Here is a 13,297-nt window from a genome sequence, read left to right on the forward strand (position 1 = left end):
AATTCGGCCCACGAATGAAAACGCCCGTAAGGCACCGCAAGCCAATGACGGGCCGCAGCTTGGCTGAGCGACGGGTCCAAAGGACCAATTGGAACTTAAAAGACCCGGCATACGCTATCTCCACCTATTGACGTCATTGTGACCGGCACGATAGGTTTTGAAGCGCTAACCTAAGTAGGTACTCGGATTTGTTCTGAGTTGGGATGGGATGCCCCCCCCCCCACTTTGACTTAGATATGGGGTTGCTTGGAGCAATGTGCGCCGTAATATAATGTAACAAGCGAGAGAAATGGGTCAGGGAGGGAGGGGACTGAAGCAAAGCATGATGGGATTTGTAGTATCGCGTTCAAGCTTGCAATAGACCACTGCAAAGGGGTCATTTGAGTCCGTTGAGTCCTGAAATTCTTCCAAATGCATTACCTGCTCAGTACGTTGTGGGCTGGCTTTTTAACAAGATACTTAACCAAGTCAGATAAGACCTAGCACTATTGCAATAGCCCATGAATAATATTAACAATTTAGGGCTAGGGTTTGCCACATATATGCCATGTTTAATATTTAAACTGTAAAAGCAGGGACCAAAGCCCAGAATGAGTTTCACAGCTCTCATGCTGTGCTGAAGCAAGATTTTAATGGTGACCTGTCCTCTAAATAGCTTCTGGTGAGTCACAACTACAATTGTGCGACATATAGATCTAAAGCAGGAAAAATGCTTTGAATCTGCCATGGGGGCCCTCATTGTATTTGGAAGAAGTACTTTGAAGAAACCACACCTTTCCCCAATTCTACATGGCAGCTGCGTGGAAATACAGGATTAATATAAGAAACTAGAAAAAGCTGCAGTGCTGCTGACAGATTCAGTGAGTGTACCCATGGTGACAGATGTTGGAGCTGAAGCACTTTCTCTTACTAAGATTGGAATACTTGCACATTTCTAGTCACTACTCATAGTTTAAGAACCCCTGCCTAAACAGATATATTTGTTTAGCTGCTTAGTTTTGTGTTGGTGTTATATATGACACTCAGTTATCTGGCTCATTTATTGTTCACAGTACAATACTGTTTAATTATGGAATTAATCTATATTCAAAGTTGTGCATTCTGTGAAGCTAATCATATTGTCTGCATGGTTAGGAGATTGCTCCCCCAGTCACTGCAAAAAATCCCTAGATGGAAGGGTTCCTGTAGTTTCCTCCAAAGATGAGCAATAGAAGTTGCTTGTGTTGTATAGTACAACTAACTTTTATATTTTCATTAAAAAAAAATACAGTTCAGATAATGTTTGCTTTTCAGGACAAGCATATCACATACTATTAATCTCTGCTAGCTTTCTGAGCAGCATTTCATACTAATACTATCTACAACTCAAAAAAATTGATAATTTTAATCTTACATAACTTCTTATAAAAATCCTGTAACATTTTAATGTTGGCTAGAATTATTATTAGTCTGTAAAAGGTTAAAATAAGCCCAAAGATTACATATTTTGTACTTTAAAGCCAGGTTCACTAATTATCAAGGATCTCATTTTACCCTAGCTAGATATCTTTTTCAAAGTGTCTCCACTGAAACTCAGATAAAAACTATAAAGAATCTAAGGATACCTTAAAGATTTATATAATCTCCCATGCTAGAATGAAATGAGATCATGACACATTTAAAATTAAACATGTTATGGTCATGCAAACCAAATCATAACCTCACCCAGTTCATTTATCCCAGATTTCTTATCATAAAATGCCTTTATTAATAATAGCTGACCCAACACGCTAATCCAGGCCCCTCACAATTTAGCAACGTCTAGGTTAGGATGGAAACCATTCTACTGACGAAAGTTAGTTATTGGATACAGCCTAAATACCCTTATTCCATTATGAAGTCCAGATATAGAAGAAAAGTTTAAAATGCAATTAGGCTTTTCTTCTGGGCTCTGACAAACAAGAAGCTAGAAATTGGTTTCTGTTTCTAGTTGTTTTTTGGCAATGTCTGTGGGAGGAGAGAAATCCTGTCTTACATGGTTAGCCATGTAGATTACGGTGAATGCTCCAACACTGGAAGTTTTTAAGAAGAGACTGGACAGCCATTTGTCCGAAATGGTATAGGGGTTCCTGCCTGAGCAGGGGGTTGGACTAGATGACCTTCAAGGTCCCTTCCAACTTTACTATTATTATTATTATTATTATTATTATTATTATTATTATTATTATTATTATTATTATTATTATTATTATTATTATTATTTACCTCATCTGGTCATTCTAGATCCATGTATTAAAATGAGTGTTTGCAAACTGCTATAAATGTGATATTACCATAAGCATACTGAAATTTACCTGCATGGTCCAGGTGAGGAATATGCCAGACATCTGGCAGATAAAATCATTTGTATTTGCTCTACATTGGGGCAGACTTTAAGGGGCTTTCCTTCCACCCAACTGGTGTGGACAATAAAAGCTATAAAAAAATAGGGAAAATTGTAGAGAAAGTGGTAACCTGACAGTTGCAGAGCACCTGGTGGAAGCAGATTATCTAGACCAGGGGTGTCAAACTGCTGGCCTGTGGGCAATTGAATAATACAGAGGCCACGCCCACCCCAGCTTCAGCAATGCAAAAGTTGCGATATGTCGCGACACGTCACGTGACGTGGTGAGCTTGACACCCGTGATCTAGACCCTTTTCAGTCAGAGTTCAGAAGCAGGTTTGGGACTGAAATGACATTGATCATACTTTTAGATCACCTCTGGTGGGAGTGGGATGTGGATAATGTATCCATCCTTGCTGTTCTTGACTTCTCAGTGGCACTTGATCGTGGTATCCTTCTGACTTGGCTCCGGGAGTTGGGAATAGGCAACACAATGCTATCTTGAGGCCCCTAGTGTGTAGAATGCTTCAGGGCTCAGTTCTCTCTATGTAACATCTACATGAAGCCGCCGGGTGGTGATCCAATGGTTTAGGGTGATATGCAGATGATATTGTTATATACTCCATCCCTGGCCCAGTGAGTAATGCCGTGAATATCTTATATGCTGTCTGGAGGCTGTAGGGGCCTGGATGGTGAGCAATGGAGTCAAACTCAAATCCAAGCAAGATGGGGTGGCTTTGGGCATTTTATCTGCCTAGGAACAAGTTTCCTTTGAGACTGCATGGGGCAAGAGTGCCCCAGACAGATGCAGAGTGCAATCTGAGGATCGTCTTGGACTTGCAGCTCTTGCTGGAAGAGGAGGTGGCAGTTCTGGCTAAGAGGGCCTTTCATACCTTTCGGTTGTGCATCAGTTGTACCCATTCTTGGACCAGGAGGCTTTGTTCAGTCACTCATGCCCTCTGGTTGGATTACTGCAACACACTCTACATGGGACTGCCCTTGAATAGCATTTGGAAACTTCAACTGCTGCAAAACATAATGTCTGTTATAGTTAGTTTATAGTTAGTTAGTTTATTGTATTTATATCCCGCCCTTCTCCTTACGGACTCAGGGCGGCTAACAGCCAGATAAAACAATTACAAAAATACAAAATACTATAATTAAAACACAATTAAAAGAAGATATAATATTAGGCCTATGTTAATTTAAAATTATATTAAAACCCAACTAAAAAATTTCCCCTAGGCCAGTCCCGCTTGCTGAAATAGCCATGTCTTAAGGGCGCGGCGGAAGGAAGGAAGATCAGGGATCACCCTGATCTCTGGGGGTAGTTCGTTCCACAGGGTGGGAGCTCCCACAGAGAAGGCCCTCCCCCTTGGGGTCGCCAGCCGGCACTGTTTGGCTGATGGCACCCTGAGGAGACCCACTCCGTGGGAGCGTACTGGTCGATGGGAGGTAATCTGTGGCAGAAGGCGGTCTCGGAGATATCCAGGTCCGATGCCATGGAGCGCTTTGAAGGTGATAATCAACACCTTGAAGCGCACCCGGAAAGCCACCGGCAGCCAGTGCAGCTCGCGCAGTAACGGTGTTATGATATATGTAACACCACTACTACAGGAACTGCACTGGTTGCTGGAATTTCTAGTGCAATTGAAGGTGCTGGTTGTCATCTTTAAAGCCCTACACGGCTTGGGATTACCTAATGGCCCATCTTCTCCCAATAGTTTCTATTCATCTAATTCGATCTAGTAAGTTGGGGATACTGTGGGTCCTATCAGCCAAGAAATGGTAGCTGGCTAGTACCAGGAGACTGGTGCTTTCTTGGCAGTAGCCCCTGAACTGTGGAGCATTCTTCCTTTGGAGCTCAGGATGGCCCAGATCCTGTTAGCCTTTTGTAAGGCTTTAATGACTTGGCTATACGCTACGGAGCCTTGTTACCTGGTTATACTGTTAATGTTTATGTTATGATAACTTTTGATTGCCTATATATATATATATATATATATAATTTTTGTGCTTTTCTGGGCTTAATTATTTGCTGCCCAGAGTCAGTTGAGATGGGTAGGTATAGAAGTTAAATATTTTTAAAAAATTCTCTCACATGGATTATCAAGTAAATCATTCCAGATTAGGTTAGATTTGTCATATGAATTTACCCACTAGGAGAGAAATTCTGAATCAAGAGGGACAGCAGAGCTAGTTTGTTACAGTTTGAAGCAAACAACATATGTCCTGTCAGCTAAGGAGCAGTGGGTTATTAGACTGTATTACATTTGGAGTCTAGAATTACTTAATCGTTCCATTGTTTAATTAGTAACAGATTAGAATGATTGCCTCAGCAATCAACATGCATAAAATGACAGCCAAATATATAAGGATTTACCACAGCATTAGATCAAACTCTTGTGCAAGACAGCTGACTTTCCAAGATGTGCACAGAGTTGCATACTATATAAAGCAGTGTTTCTCAACCTTGGCAATCTTAAAATGGTTGGACTTCCAATTCCCTGAATTGCTTTCTGGGGAATTCTGGGAGATGAAGTCCAATCATCTTAAGACCGCCAAGGTTGAGAAACACTGCTATAAAGTATCTCTAGGAGAGTTAATCTGCTTTAACGTGCAATTCCATAAGTATCTACTCAGATGCAAGCCTGTTTAAGTATACTAAGTTGAAGCACCTTTCATGCTCCTATTTCATTCTCATAATCGCTATCTGACCTTAGGTCTCCCATATGCTCATAAACCCACCAAACCAATTGGCTTCTTCATCCTGTAATTGCCGTCCAATTCAACTACCAGCTCAAGTAGTTCTTCGCATCGTTCTGCTCCAGGAACACAAAATACTTACAAAATACTTACACAAAATACTTACAAAGACGGCAGTTTCCCTTCATTAAATCCACCCTCCCCAATACTCCAGCCCCAATTCCTTTTGTAGCGCGGCTTCGGAGGCTTAGGGAGTGTGTTTTTTTTTCCCCCTCCAACATGCACGCAAAATGCAGGGTTGCTTTCTTATGAGAAAAACCAGAAATCACTTGGGATTTCATTCAATCCGCGATAAAAATCGCCTTTATCGCTGCGGCCCGGGTGGCAGCATTAAGCAAAGCAAGAAGCGAAGCCACCCCACCGCTTTGATTTACAGTACTGCGGGAAGCGTTACTTAAGCAGTCGGGTTCGTCCTGCCACTAGTGAAGTCACTTCCGTCGGGTTTAAGCGCGAAAAAAAGGGTCATTCTAGTTAGCAGAGGAAAAAAGAAGCTGTTGCTGCTCCGGCGAATGTGATTTGGTGAGCAATTCTTTGCGTGGTTTTGTGCACAGTGGAAGAGCAAATTAGCCTCTGCCCTTGGACTGCAATGATGCCCCTAAATGAACGTGGCAATGTCCTCTCTCTTTAATGCATTGTACTAGCTCCTGGAATTGCAGTTTTGGAAATCAAGATTAAAGATTACTTGGATTTTTTTTGGCTGTTGTCCTATATCTAGGACAGACGCTCATTGAATTTACTGCAAAACTAGGCTAAAAGGGAGTTGGGTAGTTTGCGGTTCAGCATGTGGTGTAAGCTCGGCCGCCGGCTTAACTTTATGTTTAGCTTTATTTGGGCACAACAAATGCTCGGTGTGTTGAAAATGGATTTACTACACTGTATGGACTTGGTGGGAGTTTGATGTATTGCATGGCCCCCTTACTGTAAAGCCCCCCCCCGAAATATATATGTTTAGTCAATTAAACACAAATAATCTCACATACTATACCTCTGATGTTGCTGCAGATTTAGTCTATAATGGTTTAAGGGAGTTGGAGGAATTGCTATATCCATTTTAATATTGAGTTGTTACTAGGTCAAAGGGAATGGGAAAGGTATTACTGAAATATAGTTTAATGGTGCTGTGTGAAAAAAATAGGATAATTCCCAAATTGCCTGAAATTAATCTGACTTTCTTGACAAGGCCAGTGTGTTCTGAGTAGAGGTTGAGATGGAGCTGAATTATTGTTGGCTTTTACAGGTAGTCCTTGATTTACGACCACAACTGAGCCCAATATTTCTGTTGCTAAGCGAAACAGCTGATACGTGCGTTTTGCCCCATTTTATGACCTTTCTTGTCACAGTTGTTAAGTGAATCACTGCACTTGTTAAGTTAGTAACATAGTCGTTGGAAGTTGGCTGGGAAAATTGCAAAATGGTCATGTGACTATGGGGTAATGAAGCAGTCATCAATATGCAACAGTTGCCAAGCAACCAAATCATGTGATCACAGGAATGCTGCAATGTCATATTGTGTGAGGACTGATCATAAGTCACTTTTTTCAGTGCCTTCATAACTTGAATGGTTGTAAAGTGAGGATTACTGACTAAAATGTTTAGGTAGAGAAACCAGGAGGATCTACTCATTCCTTAGCTGGCTGAGTGACTTTGACATGTCATTCTCTATCAGCCCAATCTGCCTCACAGGGTTCTTTGGGGGAAAGAGAACACATTTTGGGAAAAATCAGTATAATACAATAGGACTTGACTAGATGTTTCAACACTGCACCCCAGAAAGTAATTACCATGTTTATTGTTTTAATTGAATACAGCCTTTCTTGTGGAAATATCTTCATATTTTAATATTCACTACTAGATGGATCTGTAGCTGGCTGGCAAACTGTACTCAACGAGTACTCAATCCACATGGAGAGAAGTAAGCAGCGGAGTACCACAAGGTTCCATCTTAGGCCCAGTACTCTTCAATATCTTCATAAATGATTTAGATGAGGGAATTGAAGGGGAACTCATCAAATTTGCAGATGACACCAAACTGACAGAAGTAGCCAACATCCAAGAAGACAAGCTCAGGATCCAAAAAGATCTTGACAAACTTGAACAATGGGCCCTATCCAACAAAATGAGTTTCAATGTGGAGAAAAGCAAAGTTTTACATTTAGGCAGGAAAAATCAAAGGTACAAGAAAAGATTGGGCGAGACCTGGCTCAAAAACAGTAACTGTGAGAAGGACTTTGGAGTCCTAGTGGACGATCACTTGACTATGAGCCAGCAGTGTGCAGCAACAACCAAAAAAGCTAATACAATCCTGGGTTGTATAGACAGGCATAGAATCAAGATCATGTGAAGTATTAGTACCGCTTTATAAAACCCTAGTGCAGTGATGGTGAACCTTTTAGAGACCGAGTGCCCAAAAACTGGCACCGCCCCTGCTCCGCCCCACCCATCCCCCACCCCACCTGTCTGCAGGGCCACTCACCGCCTCCAGGGCCTGCTGCAGATCGCCCAGGCAGCCCAGCAGCGCCATGGCAGCCACGCCCTCTGCCCGCACCCCACAGCATCAACTGTGCGGGACGGGGCGTGAAGGCAGAGTCTTGTCTATGCTGCCTGGCTGCCATGTCCTTGGCTGCGCTACTCCGTGTGGGCCACACTCAGGGACGACTCTCCTCCAGGAGTCTGCTGGTGAGGGGGGAGGCGAGGCGGGAGCAACGGCACATGTGCCCACAGAGAGGGCTCCGAGTGCCGCCTCTGGCACGCGTGCCATAGGTTCGCCACCACTGCCCTAGTGAGACCACACCTGGAATACTGCAGCCAATTTTGGTCACCATATCACAAAAAAGATGTTGAGAATTTGGAAAAAAATTCAGAGAAGAGCAACTAAGATGATCAAAGGCCTGGAGACTAAAACATACAAAGAACGGCTGCGGGACCTGGGTTTGGCTAGTCTAAAGAAAAGAAGAAATAGGGGAGACATGATAGCAGTGTTCCAGTATTTGAGGGGCTACTACAAAGAAGAGGGGGTCATGTTATTCACCAAAGCACCAGAGGGAAGGATGAGAAACAATGTTGGAAACTGATCAAAGAGAGAAGCAACCTGGAATTAAGGAGAAACTTCCTAATAGTGCGGACAATTAACCAGTGCAACAGCTTGCCTTCAGCCGTGTACGCTCCATCACTGGAGGTTTTAAAGAAGAGACTAGACAGTCACTTGTCTGAGATGGTATAGGTTCTCCTGCTTGAGCAGGGGGCTGGACTAGAAGACCTGCAAGGTCCCTTCCAGCTCTATTCTATTCTAAATAAAGCCATCTAATCGTTGGCTTTAGTGATCAGTTCTGATAATAAACTGGTATTTTACAGCAGGGGTTCCCAATATTGGCAATTTTAAAATGGGTGGATTTCAACTCCCAAAACTTCCCAGAGCGCCATGCTGGCTGGGGAATTGTGGTCGAAATGCACAGGTCTTTAAGTTGCCAAGATTGGGAACCCCTGTTCTACAGACATAAATACTCGGAAATTAATACTGGCAATATCAAGATACCCTAAAAAAGTCAAGCAAAGTAGATTGACTGAAAACAGGCATTAACACACTTTTAAATCTCCAAGAATGAAAGGAAGATTTAAAACCAATTTCAAATGTATTTCCTGAAATTTTTGTTAAATTTAATAAAAGCTTCTTCCTTTTTCCTGCATGTTTTTAGAACCTTATTTTCTTCTACCTCATTCTTTAGTGGAATTTTTGAATTTAGAACACTATTATAATAAAGTGATGGATGGCATTGTTTTCTATTCTGTATTGTCTCCAACATTATGTATTCTCTTCTCTTGCTTTTTTTTTTAATACAATCTCTTTTTATTCAGCTTGAATGAGAGAGGTTGAAAATCAGCAGAAGAAAATTTTGGTACAGCAATAATGAGAACATATTTGATATATAACTCACTAGAACATTTAGAGCAAATGTTGGACTCTGTTCCGCAGAACACAGCTGGCAGTACAATGGTCTCTGGAAATTTCAAGAGGCCGTTGAAAGTTAAGTTATAAACATCAGAAAAAAATTAAATCAAGAGTAATTAGACAAGTGTAATTTCCAGGGATTTGGAGAAAAACAAAACAAAATAGAAATTTGAGAAAATAAATATATGGAACATTTTTTCTTATCAGACCTAAATGTAAATGATTGTATTGGCTTAATATAAAAGGTATCTTTTGTTTATGCTACATTGGTATATTTATTTGATATATAAGACAACTTTGTTCATATTAAAAACCTTGACCAGGTGGCTTTCACATAAGATTATTTTGGCTTTATTCCAAAAACCTTGTTTAATGGAATTTACTCCCAAGTAAATTGAGAATATGGTATTCTTGAGGACGCAGTCTTGAAAACTAGCAGATTCCAATTTGAATTGCAGGAAGAAGTAATCAGGATATCGTCCACTTTTGCTAATACATCACGGATAGCAAGACCACAGCAATCTGAATCTTTGAATTGAGGGAGTTCTTAGGGCTACTATCACAACTCCATTGACAAGAAAAAACTCAAATGCAGGTAGTCCTCAAGTTACACTATTCATTTAATGACAGTTCAAAGTTACGATGGCGTCGGAAAAAGTGACTTATAATAAGTCCTTGAAATTATGACTGCTGCACCAGCCCTACAGTTATGAGATTGCAATTTGGGCATTTGGCAACTGGCTCACATTTCCGATTGCAGTGTCTTGTGATTACGATTTGTGACCTTTCCAGACGGATTCCAACAAGCTAAGATAATTGGGGAAGCCAACTCTGTCCATTCGTCACTTAGCCATGTGATTCTCTTAACAACCATGGTAAAAATGATCATAAAATGGTGGCCATATGATGACTCACTTAACAACTGCATTGCTTAGTAACCAATTTTCCCAATTGTGGTTGTGAATTAAGAACTACTGGTATATGCTGTTAGAGATCTGTTACATTTTTATTCATGCTCTGCATATAACCTTCAGTCATTTAGCCTTATAAAAAAGGATGGAACCTTTTGAGGATCTCAATAAAATACCTTCAGTTTGTACTTCAGAATGATCTTCCTCAATCTGGTATCCTATAGAATAGATGGCCAATAGTATTTTAGGCACTGACCTTTTGCCCTCTGTACTCAAGTCTGCGGAATGTCATTATTTGGGGAATAGCTACAGAAACACTTACTGAAATAAATTCACAGCATGTATTAGGCAATCCTTTGTATGAAGCAAACTTTCGTACAAGTCAACCATTTGTTTAGTGACCATTCAAACTTACAACAGCACTGAAAAAAGTGACTGTTTTTCACACGTATGACGTTTTTCACACGTATGACAGTTGCAGCATCCCCGTGATCAAAATTCAGATGCTTGGCAACTGGCATGTATTTATGATGGTTGCAATTTCCCGGGATCATGTCATTACCTTTTTCAAAGTCAATGGGAAGACAGCTTCACTTAACAATCATGTGACTCATTTAACAACTGCAGTGATTCACTTAATAACTATAGCAAGACAGGTTGCAAAATGGGACAAAGCTCACATAACAACTGTCTCGCTTAGCAATGGAAATTTTGGGCTTGATTGTGGTCATAAGTTGAGGACTATCTGTATTGGACCAATGCCACTTCTACCCCACCTCCTCAAAAGATCTCATAATGTAGCATTTGTGTTCTGGTATTTGTACAATACAATGTTCCCTGCATAGTTTTAGGAGATTTCTAATAGTCTCCTAGAAGAAGAGAAGCAACTTGTCTATATAAAAATTTAGTAATAATGTTTCTTGTTACTGTTTAGCATCTATTTTTTACTAGTAGTAAACATGTAAGAGAATGGGAAGGGCTCATTGTTAGGCTATTATTTCAGTACCAAAAGTCTAATAAATGGAAGTGATTGATTAATTTGGACTGTGGCTAATCTTTTTACAAAGCTTAGGGTTGAAAAAAGTTTTCATGTAAGTGAATCAGAGTATATGTGAAATACCCAAATAAAATCTCAAGATTATTTTTTTAAATATGAATCCTAATGGGGATATATGGATCTCTTGAATATTATTGGCCCATATGTTTTATGGATGTACACATTTTTTGCCTACCAATCTTCCCAAAATACAATGAATAAGTAGATTTAGATACTCTCTTGATTGCATTAATAAGATTCATAAAGCGAAACTTAGAATTGTTAAGATATTTCATCCCGTTCTGTTATTTTCCTTTACAGATTATAAACTTGGGTTTTTAGAACCTGCTCTTTTGCTTATATCAGTCATAATGTCATGTTTGTTAATGGACTGTAATTAATTGCTAGTATTATCTTTTCATCTTTCATAATTACAAGCTACATTACTTTTTATGATGTTCAGCGTGAGCTTTTCTATTAGCTGTCTTCTCATGAACAGTGAATTTTCTGTTGAATAAAAACACTGGTTACAATAGCATTTGAAAGATATTTTATTTTATTTTGTGTCTATATGCACGCACGCGCAAATAGAAACACACTCCTGTGTAACTATTTAGGAATAACAGAATAAAAGAGTTGGAAGGGAACTTGGAGGTCTCTAGTCCAATCCCTTGCTCAGGCTACCATTTCAGATAAATGGTTGTCCAATCTCTTCTTAAAAACCTCCAGTTTTGGCACACCCACAACTTCTGGAGGCAAGTTGTTCCACTGATTAATTGTTCTATCAGGAAATTTCTCCTTAGTTCTAGGTTGCTTCTCTCCTTGATTAGTTTCCATCCATTGCTTCTTGTCCTGCCATTTTATTCCCAGATTAATGATCCATGTATAATGCTATCGTCTATGTTGTCTTCAACATTGATGAAAAGTAATGAAGAATAATGCTGAATTTTTAATAACCCCCCCTTTTTTTTTACTTTTGCTAGAATAAAGATGGCAGCTATTATCCAGGAGAGTCCTAGAGTTGGAATCTCATGTTCAAATTCTGATGCCGATGAAGAACTTTCTTATCTACCTGAGAAGCTAAAGGAAAAGCTGCTTCCTTTTCAGAAGAAAGGAATTTTATTTGCACTAGAAAGAAGTGGCAGGTAAAATTACCTTAAAGATGAGTAGTCATAAAATTGTTTCCAAAATACAGCCTCTGGCCTACTGGGTTGAATGGAAATTCTGTACAAATGTTTACTGAAGTTTTGGATTTGAAATATTGGGTACTATTAATGTCAAATTGTTGAAACTGAACCTAAACTTAATTCTGGTTTTTGAGTTTGGATTCCAAATCATTGGTCTGTCAATAGCGGTCATTGATCAAGCTTGACATTTTATTCATTCATTCATTCATTCATTCATTCATTTATTTAACAAATAATCTAAGGTCCTTGATCAAGCTTAGTATGTTATTTATTTATTTATTTATTTATTTATTTATTTATTTATTTATTTATTTATTTATTTATTTATTTATTTATTTATTTATTTATTTTACAAATAATCTAAGGTGACGATTATACCCAATAAACTTATTTTCCCCACAACAACAATCCTGTGAGGTGGGTTGGGTCTCTGAGAGAGAATGACTGACCCAAGGTCACCCAGCAACTTTCATGGATAAGACAGGACTTGATCTCACGATCTCCCACTTTGTTGCTGAGGACTTAACCACTAGACCAAACTGGCTCTCTATATATTTCTGTTTATTTTATTATAGATACTTAAAATACAATCAAGGTTAAATTTTTTTTTAGAAAAAATAGAAAAGAGATTTGCAGATGGTATAATAAGACTGAATAAAAAATGCAAAGTAATGTTAGATCAGTATTGTTTTTTAAAGTAACTTGTATCACTTTAAAAGACCACACCTGGAATACTGCAGCCAATTTTGGTCACCATGCCACAAAAAAGATGTTGAGAGTTTAGAAAAAATTCAGAGAAGAGCAACTAAGATGATCAAAGGCCTGGAGGCTAAAACTTTTGAAGAACGGCTGCGGAACTTGGGTTTGTCTAGTCTAAAGAAAAGAAGAAATAGGGGAGACATGGTAGCAGTGTTTCAATATTTGAGAGGCTGCCACAAGGCAGAGGGGATCAAGTTGTTTACCAGAGCACCAGAGGGAAGGACAAGAAACAATGGTTGGAAACTGATCAAGGAGAGAAGCAACCTGGATTTAAGGAGAAACTTCCTGACAGTGAGAACAGTCAACCAGTGGAACAGCTTACCCCCAGAA

General features: G+C 39.6%; 1 protein-coding gene across 1 annotated transcript in view; it reads left to right on the top strand.

The window, feature by feature from the left end:
* The first annotated feature begins 11,902 nt into the window (after positions 1 to 11,902).
* ZRANB3 (zinc finger RANBP2-type containing 3) overlaps positions 11,903 to 13,297 on the top strand; it is a 51,719-nt gene continuing 50,324 nt past the window's right edge. Inside the window, exons 1-2 of the mRNA XM_015812441.2 lie at positions 11,903 to 11,946; positions 12,005 to 12,166. Coding sequence (XP_015667927.2) covers positions 11,903 to 11,946; positions 12,005 to 12,166 — 206 coding nt within the window. The remainder of the gene's footprint in view (positions 11,947 to 12,004; positions 12,167 to 13,297) is intronic.

The sequence above is a fragment of the Protobothrops mucrosquamatus genome, unplaced genomic scaffold (genome assembly GCF_001527695.2).
Source record: "Protobothrops mucrosquamatus isolate PMUCROS unplaced genomic scaffold, P.Mucros_1.0 scaffold84, whole genome shotgun sequence".
NCBI classification, from domain to species: domain Eukaryota; kingdom Metazoa; phylum Chordata; class Lepidosauria; order Squamata; family Viperidae; genus Protobothrops; species Protobothrops mucrosquamatus.